Here is a 22,909-nt window from a genome sequence, read left to right as displayed (position 1 = left end):
ACCCTATTTCACCTAGAATTATCATTTTCTCCCAAATCTCTTCTTTTACTCAAGCTCTCCTTTCTTAACCATACAGTTTTAAGGCAGTGTGGCAGGCACGGTTTGGGGCTTGCGCTACAGCTTCAGCGTGAGGGTACCGACACTGATTTCATAACCCTTCCAAAGCTAATCTAATTAATGCTGACTGGAGGATCCGACTGTCAGATGATTTTGCAGATGTCCCGGTATGATGGATCCAGTGCCTTGTTTTTCTGGCTGGGTTGCAGCCAGTTTTATCCAAACCTAGGCAAATGAGAGGTGGGATTGTGGACTGCTAGACCAACATCTAGGACCTGGACTGGCTTCGCTCTTATGGATTTCACATAAAACTAAGTGTTTCTAAATGGCAAGTTTAATGCCTATTTGATCTGTCTGGGTGGCAGTTGCTTACAATCCTGTTTTCTCTCCCTTTTTTAAAAATTCCCTTTCCTTTACTCTGGACAATGATTACTTTTTTTCTTTCTTTCTTTCCTACTCGCTTGCTGGGCTGATCAGTTGTGAAAGGCAGAGAGTGAGAGAGAAGCAAGAGGATAATAGCATATAGCATCATATAGCCGGGGCTTCCTTGACAACACAAATAAGACTCTTTGATAGCAGGTCTCGGCTACAGTGCTAGGGGGGCACCAACTGTTCAAGAATCCACTAGTGTTTATTTGGATATTATCTTGTGTTGCTGCAAAGGATTTTTTCCCCCCTCTTTCTTTTTCCTTGCTTTGTGCTTTGGAAAAGCTTTCACGCTGTCAGGCTTCAACTCCAGCAATTGCTCATAGCCAATATGTATGTATGTTTGTTTTTAATTAGTCACTCATTGTGGGGAAGAGATCCGGAGACTCTCTGTCCAGAAGCTTAATCACACTAGAGAAATCAATGTGATCTTACTGAATGAACACCGTGGACCGTTAAATTTACTTCTCTTCAGCTTCATAATATAAAACACTGGTGAGTGATCTTTTATTCCTTCTCATGCATGTCTTCTCGTTTACAGCAAGCAAAGCTGGGGGAACATGTGGAAGGAGGGGGGGGACAGAGAGAAACCTGGCAAATTGATGGACCATATAGTAGTATTATATAATGCCTTTCTACCTGTTGTGCATGTATCTTTCACAACACCACGGCTACTCGGTGCTTTCCGGAGTTGCATAGGCTTGGCACATGCCCCTGTGGATTGATGCACGCACCAAATTTAGGAAATTCCCTCTCCAGGCTGAGTTGGAAAACTGTGTAGAAAATACTTGGCACGAGGGAGACAGACTACTTTGCCGACGGTTAGCGTTCAGGTTATACCTATCTCAATATACTGGCATATGATACATCTGTGTATTATAAGAAACCTACCCTTACTTTTTCCAAAAGATCGTCAGGATGTTTCCAGTCTATATTTTGTGCTGTGGATCGTGAGAGTTGATTTGTGCTTAATTGTAGTGAGGATGAGAAATACAGCCTGCAGAGAGAGTTGCCTCCTCCTCCTCTTACTTCAGCAGTGTAAGGTTTCTGCAATAGTTAAGCTACTGAAATGTTTACTACGGTTATCATTCCTTTATTGCCATAATGTATAATTTTTCCACGGAAGGGCCAGGCACCCAAAAGAGTGGTGGTTAAATGCACTTAGCATGTCAGCAGCTGAGATGCATGTTTCCTCCTGCTGCGTTCCACAGATGTACCGGCTATCTGACAGTTCCCCCAGCTCTGTTTACAGCATCGTATAGCCTGGAACACAAGCACGAGGAATCATTTGGGAGGGTGCCTACCATCCTGATTGCCAGGTCTCACCTGGGACCCACTCCCGATAGAGCTGATGTCTCCAGGGATGAAAGCTCTCCCGTGCATTGACTCATTGCTCCATCTAGCGTTGACTGTGGCTAGCTTGTGCAATGAAGTCGTGCCAGTTTTTCTTTACACCAAAGCAGTGAGATCAGTGAAGAAGGTATGTTGCAGAACGAGGTGCTCGCGACCCAACTGTATCTGCTGTACCCCATGAATCTCCTCAGTGTTCCCTGTACCAAAAAAGTAGGACTAAGAGAGGAAATTGTGCATGTGCTCCTGCAGCTAGCAAGCCTGAGAAACGGGAGAAAAATAAAGCACCCTCATTCTTGCTGGTTGAAATCGTGAGGGGGAAAAAGGACTAAGATGTTCTTAGGAAAGCGAGTGAGGGAAATGTGAGCGAAGGTTGGGAAGCAATTGATGGAAAGGAGAGAGTGGGACAAGTAATCCTCTACAGAATGTGTCTTACCATTGGGTTGAGATACATTTCATTCTAGGGTTTAAGAGCTTTGACTACCATAGCTCCACCCAGCTGGAAAAGGAAGCATGGATTCCATACTACACATATGAGTTCTATCACCCCCATGCAGTTGGTTGGATTTTAATAACAGTGATTAGAAAGCATGATCAGCTTCCCCAATTAATGAATGTTGCACATAGTCAAAACCACTATGGAATCATTAGATTTTAGAACTACATTAGGTTTTTACATGTTTTGGAAATTCTCAATCATCCAGGTCATGAAAAGCACCAAAGGTGCTTTTCTAAAAGGCAACTGGACTTTCTTGGGGTTCCCCCCACCTTGAAAATGTTTCACTTCTCATCCAGATGACTGTAAAGAATATAAATCCTTTCCTTCCCCACCATTCAGTTAGAACTGAAGAAGCTTCTTGGATGAGAAGTGAAAGGGGATTTTTTGGGGGGACGGGGGAACCCAAGGAAGTCCATTAGCCTTTAGGAAAAGCACTTTTGGAATTATGTTTTACAAGGACTACTGTTATACAGTTATGTGTTAAGTGGGTGTCAGATAAATGTGTTAAATACACCCATATCCTCATGCATACCATATTGTTCACTATGTAATGGATCATCTGTTACTAAAATAGGTTACCACAAAACTTGGAGGAGCTGGATAGGCATAGCTGTGGGCATGGAGTTAGAGTGTATGAGAAACTTTCTTTCTTTGAAGTTTTTTAGCAATAACAATAGCAACAGCATTTAGACTTATATACTGCTTTATAGTGTTTTGCAGCACTTTTTAAAGTGGTTACAGAGTCAGCATATTGCCCCCAGCAATCCGGGTCCTTATTTTACCGACCGTGGAAAGATGGAAGGCTGAGTCAAACCTTGAGCCAGTCAGAATCAAACTCCTGGAGGTGGACAGAGTTAGCCTGCAATACTACATTTTAACCACTACACCACCACGACTTTAAGCTGACTTACACTAGGTCCAAGCCTGTATCTGTTTAACTGGTAAAATATCATTTTAAAAAATCTTACCAGTTTCAAAGGAGTTGCAGAAGATGCTGATGTGCTAAATATTAATTTATAGAAATATATGTGCAATTTTTATTTCAAGTGTTGAGATCCAATGAGCCTCATAATAACCTTGCAGCTTCCCAGTACAGGCTTGCTGCTGCTGATTTTCCAAGAAGCAAAATATCGGAGAGGGGCCAATTCTTACAAATCAGATGTTATTTTTCCTGGGCAAACCCTACATAACTACACCGCAAAGGCAAGGAAAATCTCTGTCCTATTGCTCTAGGGTGAATGTCCATGTTTGGAACAGCTTCCATCCAGGAGGTTCATGTAACTCTGAATGATTCTCATCCTTTAGAAAATCTCTTTTTGGGAACAACAGTAGCAAATATCTAGTGAACTCAGCTCTCTGTATATACCAGTAATAAAGGCAACCCATATAATAAATCTCAGCCACCATAAAAAGCATGTGATAAGATGTTGAGACAGACAGAGAGAGAGAGAGAGAGAGAGAGAGAGAGAGAGAGAGAGAGAGAGAGAGAGAGAGAGAGAGAGAGAGAGAGAGAGAGAGAGAGAGAAAGAAAGAGATAACCAGATGGTTTCACAACCCTCCATAATATCCTAATACTTCTTTCTTTTCGTTCTTTTGTTCTATTTCTCTTTGATTTTTTTTCTGATTATTGTATTTGTACCTTTCTACTTTTATTCTTTACAAATAAAAAGGGTCGCACATCCTTTGAGACTTTGGCAAATATTCCTGTTTTACAGTCAGAGTGAGGCTACCAAATTAGCTGCCCAAGCATGCATGTTCTCAGCATGATTTTGTATACTTTCTGCACCCTGCAGATTAAGATGTAATTCAAGGCACTATAATAATCCTGTTCAGTCTGAATGATTGTATGAAAGTGTTAATACCACTTTATAATACTTTGGTATTGCCGCACTTGGAATACTGCATCCACTTTTGGTCTCCAGTCCACTATGTAAAAAAGATGCTGAGACTTTAGAAAGAGTAGAAAGAAGAGCAACAAAGATGACTAGGGGACTGGAGGTTAAAACATATGAAGAACGGTTGCAGGAACTAGTTTAATGAAAAGAAGGACTAGGGAAGACATGATAGCAGTGTTCCAATATCTCAGGGGTTGCCACAAAGAAGAGGGGGTCAAACTATTCTCCAAAGCACCTGAAGGCAGGAGAAGAAGCAATGGGAGAAACTACTTAAACTAAGGAGAAATTTCCTGACAGTTAGAACAATTAATCAATAGAACAGCTTGCCTCCAGAAGTTGTAAATGCTCCAACACTGGAAGTCTTTAAGATGAGTTTGAATAACCATTTGTCTGAAATAGTATAGGGTTTCTTGCCTAAGTAGGGGGTTGGACTAGAAGACCTCCAAGGTCCCTTCCAAATCTGTAATTCTATTGTCTAAAGTTACAATAAATCTATGCACCCAGTACCCTTATGCATCATGTTCCTTGATGAGCCAGCTTCTCTTCTAGATGGAGCACAAAGGTCTGAATAATGTTTTTAAGTGTACTTCACCTGAATTCCCTGCTTCTGACATGATTCAGAATCCTGCCGTATTGTGGTTCTAAAGAGGAATTGGACACATTGAGAAGCATTTAAGTGCAGCCATCTATCAACTCACAAGAAACAGTAGAGATTGGGTTGATTCACTGTAGATTGAATGTTTTCAGTGTTTACAGAAATTCAGTTTCAAAATGCAAAACAAAATGCAGATACAATTACCTTTGTATTTTGTAGCTTAGTACTAATTTTAAAAAGCATGCTCAAAGTAAAAAGAAAAAAAGAGCATGTATTATGCAAGATAAAGCACGGAAGTACACTGTGGTAGAAATGTTCATGTTTAGACAAAATTGGGTATAAAAATGTGTATGCACGCAAATTCAAAAGGATCTAGGTTGTAGGTTCAGCTATGGCTGAAAAAGGCTTCTGCCTGAAATGCAGAATACAGGTGGTCCTCAACTTATGACCCCAATAGGGACCAGAAAATGTATCATTCAGCAGTGCAATTGTTGAGTCATGACTCAACACCTGCCTGTTCCCAATTTTATGAATATTTGGCTGCACTCGTTAAGCAAATCACTGTGGTCATTAAGCAAGACATCACATAAATACAACAATATACTTGCTGGCTTCCCCATTGATTCTGCTTCATTTGCTAAGAAGTTTGTAAATGACAATCATGTGACCATGGGATACTGCAACCATCATAAATGTGCAGAGGTTACCAAGCACTCAAATTTGGATCATGTGATCACAGGGATGCTGAGATTTTCGCAAGGACCAATCCTAAGTCACATTTTTAGCATTGTTGTAGCTTTGAACAGTTGCTATGGAAAGCAGGAGCTGTGGGCCTTGGAAGACCTCCAACCTGTGCACAATCCTTGAATGGGGGAGTGCCACCCCATTCAAGATCAGGAGTTGGACTATTCCCCAACCTGGGTGGTCCTAACACCCACAGCCACTCGGCTTTGATAGGATTGTTTAGAAAAAGTTCCTCCCCATCTAAACTGCCAGGAGCATGGAACCAAGCATGACAAGATGATTTACTCAGGGTAGTAGATTTACTCAGGGTACTACTCATCTATAGACATGAATCTTGTCAGACAAAAGTACAATCTGCATAACTATTAGATACAGTTCCTGCATGCCAAGGATTCCAAGCTGATTTGCCTCTTAGGTCCTTGGGAAAGACTCTCTCCCTCTTGCAACTCTACACCAGATTCCATCACATAAACCCACATAGTCTCTAGGCACCGGGACAGAACCTCAGCAGCTCTACTTGGCTGTACTGGAGTCAGGAGATAGACTTGGGTATGATTAGCATAATGGCAATACCAAAGCCCAAATTGGTAGATGACCTCACTTAGCAGTTTCATGTTGATGTTGAAAAGGATGGGGGGCAGAATAGAATCCTGCAGCACCCAGGCAGGAGTAGTGAGGAAGCAATCTCCCACTACACACACACACACACACACACACACACACACACACACACACACACACACATTTACACTTATTAAAACCAGCCCTTGAGAAAGGAGAACCTTTGTAAAATGGTGCCCCCAATTCCTAACCCACAGAGTCACCTCAAAAAATGCTGTGGTTGACACTATCAAAACCCACTGAGATAAAGGAGCACAAGATGGATGCACCACTGCCATCTCAGTTCTGCCATAGGGGATTGCAATGGTGGGATTCAAATAATTTAACAACCGGTTCAGAGGTGGGTTGCTCCTGGTTCGGGCTGGATTGGGCAAACCAATAGTAGTGGCAGTGGGAGGCTCCGCCCGGACACTTCTGTGTATACAGAAGTGTCGCATGCGTGAGCGCACGCATGAGCATACCGGTAGTAAAAAAAAATGGAAACCTACCACCGAACTGGTTCTCTGCCCTAATGACCAGCTGGGTTGATTCGGGATGCATGCGACTCTACAGCGAAGGGATTGGCGATGCCGTACCGACGCTAAAGACTTAAGTCAAGTAAGTCAAGTCAAGGGTAGGTGGGGCTCAGTGGTCATGTGACCGTGTGGGCATAGCAAACTCAACATCACTCAGGTCGATGGGCACTTTGCTATAGCTGTTACAATGTAATAAAGCTTAACCAGAGAGGCAGTTTCTGTAAGCAATAAAGATTAAGCTAGAAACAACACCAGAATGTCCCCCCAAATAGAAGGTTGGAGACTGTCGATATTTACTGAAGACCATTGGGCCCAAGGATGGCCTCTTGAGGAGGGGGGACACCATTGCCTCTTTCAAGGTTGGGGGCACTATCCCTTCAGCATGGACCCAATCATAGGTTATGACCACCCTGGCCACTTCATGATGCAGAAGAGACCCAGGCCCAGTATTCAGGGCCAAGCTGACAGCAAAATGAGTCCTACCCACTTCCTCAGGAGTCCAGCTCAAACCCATCCCAGAAAATGGGAACTCTGCAGGGGTGAAATTCAGCAGATTCTGACAGGTTCTGGAGAACCAGTAGCAGAAATTTTGAGAAGTCCATAGAACCAGCAAATACCACCTTTGGCTGGCCCCAGAGTGGGGAGCGGATGGAGATTTTGCAGTAGCCTTCCCCTGCTACGCCCACCAAGCCACGTCCACAGAACTGGTAGTAAAAAGTTTTGAATTTCACCACTGGAACTCTGCCATTGGGCAACAGCTCATCTTCTAGTCAGTTCTGGGTGAGGAATGCCTATAAATTGCCGTACTCTACATATAATTAGAATTAGATAGAGGTGAAAGAATAACATTAAATGTAAATAACTTTACAACTTTCAAACCTCTGAAGGCATTCCCCTTGGTAATTCATTGACACAGTTGTTAATTCCACATAATGTACGCATTTTAAGTTTCCTTTGCAGGGTGACTGGCTCCAGATGCTCAAAATCATTAAACAGGCTTTCTGTGTTTTTGCAAGAATGTAAACACCGAAGAAAATGCATCTGTTTTCTTTTTTCAGTTCGTCTGTTTCCCACTTACCTGTGTGGGCATGTTGAACACTTCTGGGTCTTATCAAGCTTGAGTCTAAGATTAACCAAACCAAAAAAATAAGTGCCCTTTCCACACACAGCTCGCCTTTTAAGTAGCATTGAAAGTTTTCTTCAGATCTTATTGTAGCTTCACGTGATTTCCATATGTTTTCATGTGATTCAATAAATACGTTGTGGGTTAAGAGTTTGATTCCATGATCTGAGGCATCTATCTAGAAAAAATACCATTTCTTTGGCAATCTACTGGCAGGTTGCATAAATTAGCTTTCCTAATAAAATATTTTTACATAATATAACCACAGGGAGCACATCCATCAAACTTGGTGCTCTGGATGCTACATTTTTCTTGATAATGGATCTCTCCAAGGATGCATGTCTTACACATCCTATTTTTTAAAACATCAGATCCTCAGTTAATCATAATCTGGTAGCTGTAATTAGAGGTGAGATAAATGATAATTTATTTCCCCTCATCATATTGTATTAGTGAAGTAAATGAACTGAGTTTTGTTCCTGAACTTCCGATTGGGCCGTTGGGCCTGTTTTTCACCCTCTCCAGACTCTGGAGGCTTTCCTGAAACCTGGTGAAGGTGAAAACACACCTTCCCCCAAAGGCAAAAAATCAGCTGGCCAGTGCACACATGCGCGCCGGAGCTGAGGGCTGCTGAAGGCTGCCATGATGGCAAATATGGCTCCATGTGCCACCTGTGGCCCTATGACGTGAACCCACACTGAGCTACCTAAAATAAATTAATGATTCCTCATATTCAGGAGATACCCTAAGCATACAATAGATCATGGGAATGCTAAGAGAATGCCAAATTGCTTTATATAAACCAATGACTGTCTAGAGCAGGGCTATCAAACTCAATTTCATTGATGGCCGCATCAGGACAGGATGGGCTTGGCTAGCTTGATGCCACTCATGTCGGGGGGCACTATGGAGGTCCGAATGCTCTACCAGCAAAAACGGGCACCTGAGCTCCATTTCTGGCTGCAACGGCCTCCTGCAACCCTCTGCCAGCAAAAACGGAGCTCTGGTAGAGGCCCCGGGGGCAGGTCCTTCACTGTCTCTGAGGTGGCTCCATGGGCCAGATCTAAACACTCTGTGCACCTAATCCAGCCCCCAGGCCTTGAATTTGACACTCCTGGTCTAGAGTATTGGTATCAGATGACTCTAAGAAAGAATGTGTGTGACGGCACCTATTGAAAACAGTTGCCCACAAAAAATTTAGAAGGTAGAAAAGGAAAAGGAACTCAATCTATGACCTCAAAGTTCTTAGAATTGTTAAATGTAAGGAAAAGAAGGTATTTGGGAGAACATCAAGGCCAGTGGTTCTCAACTTGTGATCCATGGACCCCTGGGGGAGCCACAATGTCATCCCAGAGAGTCCATGAAGGCTTGAAGAAATGTTATGATTTAAATCTTGAGTTAAGTCTTGGGGGCCCATGGTCACAAAAAGTATTTAAAGGGAGTCTGTGGTAAAGAAAAGGCTGAGAACCATGGATCTACGCCATCCCCTACCCAGGCCAAGACAGCATGGGTTCTCTAGAAAAGGATCAGTTTTGAGTTAAATGTCTGTTTTGCAATTTACCTTAGTTCAGTGATGGGTTCCTACTGGTTCGGACTGGTTTAGTGATTTGGCAGCCTGGTCAGGCTTGCCATGCCCCTGAACTGGTTCTCCAGGCAGTGCCATAGGCAGCCCCATCTTGTTTTTTGTTTCTGCACATGCGTAGAATATTTTTTTGCACTGTGCATGCACGCATCAAACACGCACTTATGGCGCGCCCACAAGAAAACCAGCAGTAGTGACTGCCAGAACCCATCCCTGCCTTAGTTCCTACTTAAAAACAAAAAGGAAATTAATTATTTGCCTATCCCAAAGCTATTGCTAAAACTGGAGGCCAACCCAGTCAGACTGCTAGACCTGCCAGAAGCATGCTTAGCCTAGAGACCCGAAGGCTTCGTAATCTAGCCTAGAGCAATAATACAGATGGGACCTTCTACCATGTGGAGGCTACTTCCAGGTATATAACATCAAGAAAACTTTCTATTCTGTTTGGTTCCCACTCTGCCTCATAAGCTGCCAGTATCATAATCCTGGATCCAACATCCAAGCTAGTTTCAAAATCACTCTAGTTCTGGAATCGGTACACATCCCAGTGCCCTGTCTTCATTTCAATAAGTCTGACAAAACATTTCCACTCTTTTAGTTCTCATTCTCACTTTCCCTCCATTTTCCTTCCATCAAAGGTGCTCAGCCAGCTTTCTCTCACTTGAAACGGATGCTCTCACAGAGTTCCCCAAAGTCACCTTAAAAATAAAAATAGGAAATGGCAGCGAGCCAAGCTTCTTCTGACGTACGTTCACTTGCCTAGGAATTTTTTTTTGCAAAGACAAAATGAGGTCACAGGTAGCATAATAAGAAGCTAGAGGGGTTCGTAAGAAGCAACCTTGCCTTTTAGAAAAGGATGAGTTGTTTTAACTAGATAGGGCTACTTTATGGGAATGTCCGTAACATGCCATCTCCAAAAGGAACCCTGCTTTAGAACTACAATAGCAGAGGAAAGATTTTTTTTTAAAGGGGAGGGAGGGTTAATAATACCCTTTATAGCAATAGCAATAGCAGTTAGACTTATATACCGCTTCATAGGGCTTTCAGCCCTCTCTAAGCGGTTTACAGAGTCAGCATATTGCCCCCAACAATCCGGGTCCTCATTTTACCCACCTCAGAAGGATGGAAGGCTTTATCAATTATCTATTGCTGAAGTTAATTAGGGTTGAATACAACAAGGTTTCATTCTAAGGTTCAAGGTATAAATCAATATTATGAAAATTAATATCTATTTTCAAATATGGAAGGATAAGGATTTCTATAGTCTGTCTGTCTATCCATCTATCCATCATCTATCCATTATCAATCTATCCCTCTGTCTGACTAACTATCCATCATCTATCTATCCCCCTATCTACCTCTCTATTTATCTATCCCTCTATCTGTCCCTCTGTCTGTATCATCTATCATCTACCTACCTACCTATCTATCATGGCTCTATGTCTCTCTTAGTCTTTCTTTCTCTCTGTCTCTCTCTCTCTCTCTTTTTCTCTCTCCATCTCACACAAAGTGACTCTGGACAGCACACATCTGTCTCTATCTCATGAAGAAAAGACCAAACAGCTCTTTTAAAGCCAAGAGATAATTGGGGTACTCATAGACATAACCAAAACTTCCACCTACCTTTTTGCTCTCGTTCCTCCTACCTTTTTCATGTGCCAGGAAGCACTTCTCAGGTTTCTTTTCCAGTTATAGGAACTGTCACTTGAGTTTAATGAAGCACGTTCTTAAAGAACATACCAATTATTAGCTTGTCTCCTGGCATATGTTAGCCATTTAGAGAATTCATCTGTTTACAATAGTTCACTAGCCTTGGAAGCGTGCAAGGCTATTTGTGATTTAAGCCAATTTAGGTTTCAGACATCCGCCACCACCACCTTTAACAGGTAGAAAGTTGAGAATGGTACCAGTCCTTGTTCCTCTACTGAATTGTATGACCAATTAGTGAGAAGGGTTCAGTGGAAAGAAAAATAGAAATACTTCTGAAGCCTGGTTATCAAAGCAAACCTGGGACTTCATTATGTACTGGATCAAACAAAGGAATGACATTACTCTAAGCAAGCAGTTCATCCTGCACATCCCTTTGTTGAATTTCTGAATTAAGTTATACCAAAAACACTCACTTTCCAATTATAAAGTGAGCATTGTAATCTGGGTGACTCTTCGCACACCGATTACATCAAATGGGTGGATAGTACAGCACAATGCTTTCTTCAGAGCAATAGAGAACCATAGAGATGCGTTTGGAAAAACTGTGACAGCAGTTTTATCTGATTTAAGTCCAGATCAGGAAGAATATGGCATGAAATTCAAATTAGCTCTGCCTTAGTGCTCTGGAACATAAGAGGGAAGGTAGGGAAAATGATATCAGACTTTCAAGATTTTATTACTATAAAAGAATAACAGTTCCCCACATTTGCATGCTAGTTGTACCCAACTCTAGCGGGCGGTGCTCATCTCTGTTTCAAAGCTGAAGAGCCAGCGCTGTCCAAAAATGTCTCCGTGGTGATGTGGCTGGCATGACTAAATGCCAGAGGCGCACAGAGGGATGTTACTTTCCCACCAAAGGTGGTCCCTATTTTTTCACTCGCATTTTTACTTGTTTTTGAACTGCTAGGTTGGCAGAAACTGGGACAAGTAACTGGAGCTCACTCTGTTACACGGCGCTAGGGATTCAAACCGCTGAACTGCCAACCTTCTGATCGACAAGCTCAGTGTCTTAGCCACTGAGTCCCTGTGTTTATTACTATAGTTTATATTGATAAAGCATATGCATAGTAGTACTTCTGGAGTCTCTTTCTTGACCTGGTATTCTTTGAAGAACTGGCCAGAAGTGTGTGCAAGTAACAACCAGAGTGACATTACACAGGGGAGTTAGAGTTTCTAGGGTTGTTTCCTAAATATCAACTCCTTATTTTGTGAGTCCCACCCCTATTGCTCCTGGTGTCATTTTATTAAACTGCCCCTAAGCTCACAACTTTACAAAAGTGTCCCTACTGCCCCCCAAATGGTGCCTGTCTCTAGAGCCAAAGACAAATTTGTTCCCTATGTGCAAACAATGAGAAAATATGTGTGTTTATTTTAAGTGCTGAAAAACTCAATTTTCTTTTTCTGGAAAAAAAATCATTTATGGTGGATTGCTCCTACCTTTTCAAAGAAGCACAATCTGATCAAAGCCAAAGGAAAATTAGAGGGGACAGGCAGTGTGGAGAATAGAAAGAAGCAGGGCACCCTTTGACAGGGTCATGAAAGAAACATTGCAAAAGTCCTAATACAAGGCTGGCCAATTGCTCCCTCTAGCCTGATATTGCTTTCCTTGTGATGGACAGCAGTTCCATTGGGTACCGTATTTGGCCAACGTTTTCCCTCTCAGTTGCTTGATTCTTTCAAATGGAGGTACCAAGTTTCTTAGGTCCGACAAGTATACATTCCATCGCTCTGAGCTACAGAGTTCCTGAGATGCTCTGCGAAATCACAGTTTACTTGGTCACTGGCATGTTGTTCCTTTTCCCTTTTTGCAAAATTTCCTGAAACAACAGAACCAGCAATATTATTTATTCATTTATTTAAGATTGCAGCAGTTGCTTGGGTCCCACCCATGGAGGAAAGGATTCCATCTGAAGTATAATTCAACATATGAAATGATGGGATGAGTATGGTTTAGTCAAGACCCCCCAATGTAAAGCAGTTAAAACAGAGTGCCAAAAATGCTTTCGGCCCTTCGGATTTCTCTGCCCATTCACAAGATTGGGCTATTGACTCTAATAAAGGAAAAAATAATGGAAAATGAAATTACAGTGACAGAGAAAGCAAAAATATGAATATGGAACAGGATGGTGCTCAGATAAACACTATACTCCAGGATTTTAAAAAGGTCCCAATGAGCATTAAAAAGAACAAAGTCAAGATGAGGAATTTCAAAATTATTTCCATTCCCGAGAAATTGAACAAAAGTAATTTGATTTGGGACTAGGAAGGCAGGCTGAAAACAGGTCGAATATTCACCACTAGCATAATTTCTTCTTTTGTTTGCAAAAACTACTGTTTCCATGTAGAAACTTAGATTTCTAAGATTCCAATATAGGTTATTTCCAACGAACTCACTTGCCAGGTACAAGAGTGTCTTTGTTCTAACAGCAAAGTTGTCCTGCCTCTTTTGTAGGAACTACCCTGTGAAAAATGACCCAGCAAATGCAGAGCTTACAACTTTCCCAGACCAAAAAGAATAACCCTCCATCTTCTCCCAATGCCGCCAAGCGCCTCTACCGCAACCTCTCCGAGAAGCTGAAGGGAAGCCACTCATCCTTTGATGAGGTGTATTTCAGGGCCCGAACAGATCGTCTCAGTCTCCGGAAGTCTTCAGTGGTAAGTCTTTGGTATCTCCTGCATTCGTCCATTCATGCAATTTAATGTCGTATCTGTTCACGGTTCATTCCAATAGTTCTTACAATTCTCTCCCCAGGTGATGCCAACTTCTTCCACCAAATTTTCGCCGATGTAATTCTTTGCGTATTATATCAGGGAAATGTTGGAGGGCATTGGAGGAAATGTTTCTCTCAAACACATCTCTTTGTGGAAGCAGCCAAAATTAGCTGTTTCTGTTTCAAGTAGTGCTTCTATCCCACCCATCACAATAAATCCTGGTGTGTGAATGATCTATAATGATGTATTCATAATTTTGATGATCATCGAACATAGAATAACAGAGCTGGAAGGGACTTTGGAGATCAATTATGTGTTGTCAGAGATGGATACCTACTGAGCATTTGCTGGCCAATTGAGATAATTCTTCTGCAGATATGCTCCTCCCCTGTGGCATGGCCCTTGGGAACCTTTTTGGCTTGGGTTGCAAAGGGAACAAGATCTTTGGTTTTCACAAAGGCATCTTGTCTGATCTTTTCAAAATGCTATTCAGGCACAACAGGTGTAACAGTCTTCTGAAAATACAGGGTAATTGGTTATTAAAGAGATATTCCGTGGTCTTTTACTGGAAGTTACTAGTTTGTTTCCTTACAAACTATTGAAATAGCTGCACAAAGAGTCACTTTTTCAAGGCACTATTATATTCTAATACATTTCAGATGAAACACTAACTTGGAAGGTGAGAAAAAAATTAACTCAATAGTGGTAAAGATATTTCATCCTATTCTGCCGTGCATAGAAGGATGATTGTGTACGTCATTGTCCCCCTAACCTGAAGACCACATTAGGGATAGATTATCCTGAGGAAAAAATAATAATCAGTCAATCAATGGTATTGTATATATTCTTCATTTTGTAGTAAAAAATTCCAGCTCAACCATGAACATATTAGATGCAATTAAAAGATATATGTAGACATACACATATTTGATTTTTATATACTACTAGCTGATAACCTGGCATTGCTCAGATATTTATTTATCCCAATCCTGTATTAGACAGGAATGGTGATGTCAAGTGGCAACGTAAGTGTGGAATGGGCTGTTCTGCCTCTTTCTATTAATGTTGCAGCAATTCCTGAAGAGGCGACGGCAAGAACAACTTCTCCCTGAGCCCTGATTTTGGTGACAATTAAATTAGTTAAAAATGTTTTCCCTGTGCCCCCAGAAGTGTAATTTCTAATGTTGGATTTTCCACCTTACCAGAGGGAGCCCCCTTGTGGAATACTGTGAAGCTGCTACCATGGCAACTCCACTATGCTGTATGGTAGAAGCCATTTTAAAGCAGTACAGTAGAATCCATTTTAAGGCACAACAGGCTGTATCTTAACAGAACACACACCGTAAGGGTGTATATATATATGGTTACAGAACATTACTCATATATCAGTTTTCTAAGCATCTGAAGGAAGTAAACCCATTGATTGCTCTGAATTTTAGTCAGATCCACAAAATATTATCTCAGCAGCTTCTGTTAATCAATTACATGGATAAAACTGTGTCCTTATTAAAGCTGATAGTAAAACTGTGGGATATTGAAAGAACCGTTAAATGAAGATCAGAAATGGCATGGGGCTTGGGACCACATCAAGAGTGCTCTATCCAACATTCCTCAACCTCCATACCATCTGTTCCAACCTGAATATCTTTGCAAAGATCTGGAAAATCCCTTGGTTCAATGTTCCTGGGAGATTCTTATGCAACCAGGAACCCAGATGAAATCCGTTGTGTAATAGATGGACACAGAAATAGCAGCAGGGTCTGTTCCAGAAGATCTTTCAACAGACTTGACAGTAGCATCTGATGCTCTTGAACCCCAGAGTCCAAGTGTCCCAGGTAGCACAAGAGATTGGATGCAACTCTTACTCACATTGCTGTAGCTACTTAAGCAGCCTTATCATAAGACAAAGGAAGCATCCAATTTAGGAGCCAAGGTGGCACAGTGGTTAGAATGCAGTACTGCAAGCTACTTCTGCTGACTGACCGCTGACTGCAATTTGGCAGTTCAAATCTCAACAGGCTCAAGGTTGACTCAGCTTTCCATCCTTCTGAGATCGGTAAAATGAGGACTCAAATTGTTGGGGACAATAAGCTGACTCTTAAACTGCTTAGAGAGGAGGGTAAAGCACTGTGAAGCAGTATATAAGTCTAAGTGCTAATGCCATTGCTATATTGTCTAACATTGATTGGTGCCACTTTGGACAGTATTACATGAGACATTCAACACCTATCATGATGCAGCAGTATTTATAGTTTAAAGTTTAAATTAACATGTGGTCGTAATGCAAATGTGTTTTTCTCTCGCTCTGTTACTGCAAAGGAAACGACTCCATTTAATTCTTCCCCATTTTTATCAAAATTCCCTTGTGATAGCAGAATTCCAAGTTATATTGAAAAAATGTTCATATTAATTTGAATGCAGCCAAAGTTAATTTAAAAAGAACATGGTGCTGTCTAATTTCAATATAATAGTGCAGGCAAATGTTTGCTCGCTAACTGCCCATTTCTTCTTTTCCTATGAATTTGTAGAATATGGAGATATTTTGGGCCTGTTCTCAATCCTGACAATAAAATTCATCCTAAAACTTATCATAAAAGGGATTCATGGGGAAAGCATATGATGGCCCTGTTTGTTTGTTTGTTTGTTTGTTTGTTTGTTTATGTGTTTGTTTAATACCCTGCCGGCATTGTTTTTACAAATAACTCAGGGCAGCAAACACCTTTTCCCTCCTATTTTCCCCACAAAAACAACCCTGTGAGGTGGGTTGGGATGAAGAAGAATCACTGGCCCCAAGTCACCCAGTCGGCTTTCATATCTGAGGCAGGACGTGAACTCTTGAGTGTCCCACTTTCTAGCTTAGTACCTTAGCAAAAGTAGGGACGCGGTGCTTGTCGATCAGAAAGGTCGGCAGTTCGGCGGTTTGACTCTCTAGTGCCGCGTAACGGAGTGAGCTCCCGTTACTTGTCCCAGCTTTGCCAACCTTGCAGTTTGAAAGCATGTAAAAATGCAAGTAGAAAAATAAGAACCACCTTTGGTAGGAAGGTAACAGTGTTCCGTGACCCTCTGGTGTTTAGTCATGCCAGCCACATGACTACGGAGATGTCTTCGGACAATGCTGGCTCTTTGGCTTTGAAACGGAGATGAACACCGCTCCCTAGAGTCAGGAATGACTAGCATGTATGCACGAGGGGAACCTTTATCTTTACCTTTTACCTTTAGCACTAGACCGAACTGACTCTATTTTTAGAAAAATAACTTCATTGGACCCATTCACACATACTGTAGATAGTGATAAAATTGTTTTGTACCATGTAAGATGGCAGGTGAGGAACTCAGATGAAGGAGAAGGCTAGATTAGAATTCTCTGTGGTGTGTAGTTCGTGCTGGCTTTGAAGTGAGAGGGAGGAAGTGTGTTTATTGGATTGCTCATCTGCAGCTTCTAACTAGGTCAGTTCTGCTTTTATCTGCCTTGTTTCAAGTGGAGGGATTTCCCCCTCCCCTTAAATAGTTGTTTTTGTGTCAGTTAATTTCTCCAGGGATGCACCTTCTGTGAACTTCACAAACACATCCAACAGGAAGGCTCAAACATGGCTCTTCATCCCCGTTTTCCAGGCAGCTTTTCGGAGCATTGTGGGCAAGCATATAAATTTGTGGAATAATTTCTTTTTGCCACAAGAACATCTCACACGGTACACAGTTCTAACCACAGAATAAAGACGAACCATTTCCTTTCCATCCAGGAAAACTCACTCGATATAAGTAATGGCTTTTGGCCACTCCCAGTCTAACCCACATAGGGCATAAAATAAGGAAAAAGCCACTGCAGGGAGAAAAGTCTTCGTGTTTCCCCCCTCCTTTAATGGCCCAACCCAAGTTCCCAAAGGGAAAAATGGCTGTGGGGATACAGGGTCTTAAATCCAACATGAAACAAGCTTGCACTTGCTTCTGCAATCAGAATTTTCTTTCTCTCTCTCTCTTCCACCAGTGGTGGGATTCAAAAATTTTTACTACCAGTTCTGTGGGCATGGCTTTGTGGGTGTGGTTTTGTGGGTGTGGTTTTGTGGGTGTGGCAGGGGAAGGATACTGCAAAATCCCCATTCCCTCCACAGCCCACTAAGCCGCTTTCCAGCTCTGTTCTCCTGTTCAGGGCAACAAAAGAAGATTGACTGGGAGGCTGGAAGGCAGTGGGGGCAGCGGGGGCAGGACCAGCTTATTTGTCAATTCTCCAAACTACTCAAAATTTCCACTACCACTTCTCCAGAACCTGTCAGAACTGGCTGAATATCACCTCTGTCTTCCACCCCTTTGCTCTCCCTGCCTTTTCCAGAGGTTGCCCCAATACCCCGATGCTTAAACAGGAAAAGGGCTACAGTTAAGCTGTGCAGTTGCTGGGTCCTGTGGTCAGGAGTGTTTCTCCACATCTCCTTGCCAGAAGCCTTTGGCTCTTTGCATAATGTTTGTAAAAGCTCAGTGTCATCTCTAGACGAGATGGGAGAGACACAAAGTTGAGTGAATCAATAAAGACAGGAAGCCCAGACATTTGTTCTTTGGGCTGAGTAAAGGGACAGTCACAGCAAAAGGGCTCTCAGAAAATAGTGCCTCTAGAACTTACACACTCACAACAAAGAGCAAGGATGGGCAATTAATTTTCCCAAGGGACCACGTGAGAAACTGGGACTGTTTTGAAGGGCTGAACCAACAATGCTGTGAAGCTGCATAGGCATACATGCATGCACATGTGTAAATTAGAAGTTATTTAGAAGTTATTTAGAATAGAATAAGCTGGAAGGGACCTTGGAGGTCTTCTAGTCCAGCCCCCTGCTCAAGCAGGAGAACCTATACCAATTTAGATAAGTGACTGTCTAGACTCTTAAAAATATCCAGAGATGGAGTGCCCAGAATTTCTGCAGGCAAGTTGTTCCACTGGTTAATTGTCATCACTGTTAGGAAGTTTCTCCTTAATTCCAGGTTGCGTCTCTCTTTGATTAGTTTCCAATCAGTGTTTCTCATCCTGCCCTCTGGTACTTTGGAGAATAATTTGACCCCCTCTTCTTTAAAAAAAGTAATAAAATTTTTATTAAAAAGTAATAGCAGTCACCTTCAAAATGAAAGCAATCCACAAGGATGTAGCCCGGAGACCAGAAAATACCCAGATCTGATAAAGAGCATGCTAGAGATTGATAACTTATGATAACTTACTCCTGATTACAATTTCTAATTGAATTTCTAATGAAAATCACTGAGGTAAAGATTCAGGTTATAAGGGGGTAAAGAACCAGACAATGCCAAGGAAGGTAGACCTAGAAGGTAGACCTTTTCATTTCCAGATGTCATACAAATTTTTCAGTATCTGGGTTCCCATCTCCAAGGCAATGGCGACATCAATGGTGAGATGCAAGCAAGGGTGAATGTCAGCCTAGATGCATTGGGGAGCACTCACCAGTGTGTTATGTGACAGACGAATGCCAACCCATCTTAAATCTAAGATTTACAAGACAGCCATCCTCCCTGTTGTACGTTATGGCATTGAATGATGGGCAGCAACAACGAGGACCGAAAGCTAACTCCATGCCATGGAAATCTCAATGCTCCATTGGATATCGGGCATCTCCCTTCTTGACCTCATCACAAATGTCACCATTCAACAACATTTTGCTGTGGCATCAATTATACAGAAGAGGAAAGAAGGCCGACTCCACTAGCATGGACATGTCCAGAGAGCAGCACTTTCCACCGTGGCCAAGGCTGCCGACCAACTAGAAGTCAATGGCTGGCGACCTCGTGGGCGTCCAAAACAGAGATGGCAAGGCACCCAGTAGTGGGATTCAGCCAGTTTGCACCTATTTAAGAAAACTGGTTGTTAACTTTCTAAGCAGTTCGGAGAACCTGTTGTTGGAAGAAATCTCATTTTGTTGTTTTTTTCCCACTTTACAGGGCTAATCCTGTAAGGAAGGCAGGAAGGAAACATTCTGGTGTTGTTTATAGCCTAATCTTTATTGCCCTGCTTACAGAAACTGCCTCTCCAATTAATCCTTATTACATTGAAACAGCTAAGGCGAAGCGTCCATCGTCCTGAGTGAGGTTGAGTTGGCCCAGGGTGCAGGCCCACACGGTCACATGACCACTGAGCCCCACCTACCCAGATGGTCATTAGGGCAGAGAACCGGTTGTTAAACTATTTGAATCCCACCACTGAAGACACTATCAACAAAGATATGCAAGCTGTGGGCCTGCACCCTGGAGACGCAGCTGACCCTGCAAAGTGGCACTCAGTGATCCAAAAAACGGACTGTGCACCTGCGAGAATACGCTAGGAAGAAGAAGAAGATGCAAATGCGGGGGGTGGGGCTGTCTCTGTACTCTGTATGCAATAAGAGTTTTGTTTTTTTTTTGTTTTTTTACAGATCCTTACTGTGAATATGGATAGATGTTCTTTCCTAATTGAATGCTACCAGGTAGAGAAGTGCACTCGGGACTCGATATCAGGGTTTAATTTATCTGGATGATTGGGGAAAATATACATGCAAGGATTTCTTGGAAGGCACATTGCAAATGTGCCAATTTACACTAAGTGAAATAAAGAAGAAGCTATTTGCTATGAAACAAAAAAAAAATGTCTCTAGTAGGTGCCCTTTTGTACCCTGCATTTAAGGCATTGTTTCCTTAAATACAGAGTATTCACTTCCTCCAGATTCTTAGAAAACTGATAGATGAGTAACGTTTTGTTTAAGACATCATGTTTTGATCTGCTGCTACCCACTGTTGTTTAGAGATAAAGAACTGTCAAAACAGAGGCCCTTGAAACTCCCACGGTCTGTATAACAGGATGTGGAGATATGCTGGTCTCTTGACCCAACTTGCAGGACTCCCTGGTACTAAAGATGTACCCATTGACAAGATCCAAAGTTTTGGACTATAGGGGTGCTGCAATGGTCAGAATTTTTGGAGTGGGTCATATGTCCCTTTGTTCAGCACTCTTGTAATTTCAGTCACTGAACAAATGTTCTTAAGTCAAGGACCACTTGTAACAGGAAAAAATGTGATCTCCTTGCTCCAGTTCCTTGAACCTCACAGAAATAAGGGACCATCAGTAAGTTCTTGTAGTACAAATGCATTAGACAAGCCAATTCTGGTTGGAGAAGGCAATCCTGTTAGTATCTCCACTCCAACCCATATAGGACTTTAGAGGTCAAAAGCTGGACTTCAACTGCACCTGGAATGAGTACCTGAGATCTGCTTATGATGTATGATGCCACTTAGGACATGGGCTACAGCCTTTTGACTGAGATGTCTTTAAAGGCAGGAGAATAGTGCCACTGCTCCTAATTATATAGCAACAACATATGCCCAGAAACAAGCAGGCATCTCACAATATCATTGCAACCTTTTTCAGACCTCCCAATATGCTCAGTTGGATCTTGCTGTTTGCATAATATAGCTCCTGCCTAATTTTTTTTTTAATGAGAAAAATGCTACTGGCTAATTATCCCAAAGGGATATAGAAAAGGGAATTTTGTAGGACCACTGCTGAGCACCGTTGCTGAGATAGACGCCTTTGTAAGCAAAAATCTTATGGGTGATAATATAGTTCTATACATGCTTTTTTCAAGAGCAATTGCAAGAAGGTGCGTTGACTTGCTTCCTGTAGTTGTTCTTTTTCATCTGAGCAAGCTGGTGTTGGTGGGCGGGTGGGTGTACACACATACATACATACATGCATGCATCATTCATATTGATCTAATTTACAACAATATTAGTATTCTTTATCACATTTATCAAATTTAAATAATCATCTTTATATTATTTAAACATTCATAAAAATGCCTAACTTTTTAAACCTTTAATCTTTCTATTATTTTTTATTCTATAGAAAAAAAATTCCCCTATCTAATTTAGTTCTGCTTCTGCAACTTACAATCAAGCTACCTTAATATTTAAAGGCAATTCTTTCTATCCATCATCTCTTGCCCTCTTTAGTCCTTCAATTCTTATCTGGTTTTTACTCGCTTCCCACTCTCCTCATCTTTATCTCTATCTTCATTTCTATCTTTCTTATTTAATCTAAACATTTCTCCCAATACATTCTTATATTGCCACTTCTCCCACATGTCTGCCCATGTCTCAATCACCTTATCAACAATATCTTCCTGTATGTTCATTTGCTGATTTAACTGTTTTACTTTCTTCAGTCTTCCTTCCTTTTTCAGCTGATTTGTCAGTCCTATTTTTTTGCTCCAGTCTTTGATTTATTTGTTGATTTAGCCAATTCCTCTGTTTTTTTCTGCTCCTTTTGCTTGCCATTTATCTGGTCTTCCTCTTCGCTGAGCATTTGCTTCATTTTGTTGTATTTACTTTGTACAATGACAATAATAAAGAAAAATTTGCTTATTTTTCTGATCCATATTTGTTCCTGAGCAAGCTGTCTTTTAAAGGGAGGTCCAATGATTTCTTTTTTTTTCTGGGCTTAAATATCAAGCTATGAGGTGCAGCTATATGACATTGGGCTGTGTCAATCCTTCCTTCACATATAGTCGTGGCCTGGATGATCTGGAAATATCAGATCACAGGGACGATTGGTGTGACATAAAGGATGTGATGGGTGATGACATCTTCAGACCACTGACATGGCACTTATTTCCACGTAGGGAGATTTTCTGGAAATGGCACCTCAGGAAATGCATGTTTTTATTCATTGTTGGAGTGTAAAATTCTATTGCAGTGGATCTGTCCAAGGAGATATATGGACTTAATTATCATAAAGAAGTATGAAATAATGATGGGGCATTTCTGGACCCGACTTCCTTTCTTGGGAGCATCACAATCCTGATTCATTTTTAACTGTGGTGGCTAATGACATTCTTTTTTATTTATTTTTATTTTTGCCAACTATACCAAAGGATGTATAAAGGGACCAAAGTGGTTCAGTGGCTAAGATACTGAACTTGTCGATCAGAAAGTTCGGCAGTCCGAATCCCCAGTGCTGCATAACGGAGTGAGCTTCTGTTACTTGTCCCACCTTCTGCTAACCTAGCAGTTCGAAAGCATGTAAAAATGCAAGTAAAAAGATAGGAACCACCTTT

At 41.7% G+C, this 22,909-nt stretch overlaps 1 protein-coding gene across 1 annotated transcript in view; it reads left to right on the top strand.

Moving 5' to 3' along the window:
* Nucleotides 1-318: 318 nt before the first annotated feature.
* The window catches only part of ANKFN1 (ankyrin repeat and fibronectin type III domain containing 1), a 131,066-nt gene continuing 108,475 nt past the window's right edge, over nucleotides 319-22,909 (top strand). Inside the window, exons 1-2 of the mRNA XM_087710330.1 lie at nucleotides 319-978; nucleotides 13,570-13,772. Of these exons, the coding sequence (XP_087566456.1) occupies nucleotides 13,587-13,772 (186 nt within the window). The 5' untranslated portion in view covers nucleotides 319-978; nucleotides 13,570-13,586. The remainder of the gene's footprint in view (nucleotides 979-13,569; nucleotides 13,773-22,909) is intronic.

Source organism: Thamnophis sirtalis, unplaced genomic scaffold (assembly GCF_051295495.1).
Source record: "Thamnophis sirtalis isolate CommonGarterSnake01/CBP01778 unplaced genomic scaffold, rThaSir2_p1.2 scaffold_3, whole genome shotgun sequence".
Lineage (NCBI taxonomy): Eukaryota > Metazoa > Chordata > Lepidosauria > Squamata > Natricidae > Thamnophis > Thamnophis sirtalis.
This window is presented reverse-complemented; position numbering and strand designations above follow the sequence as displayed.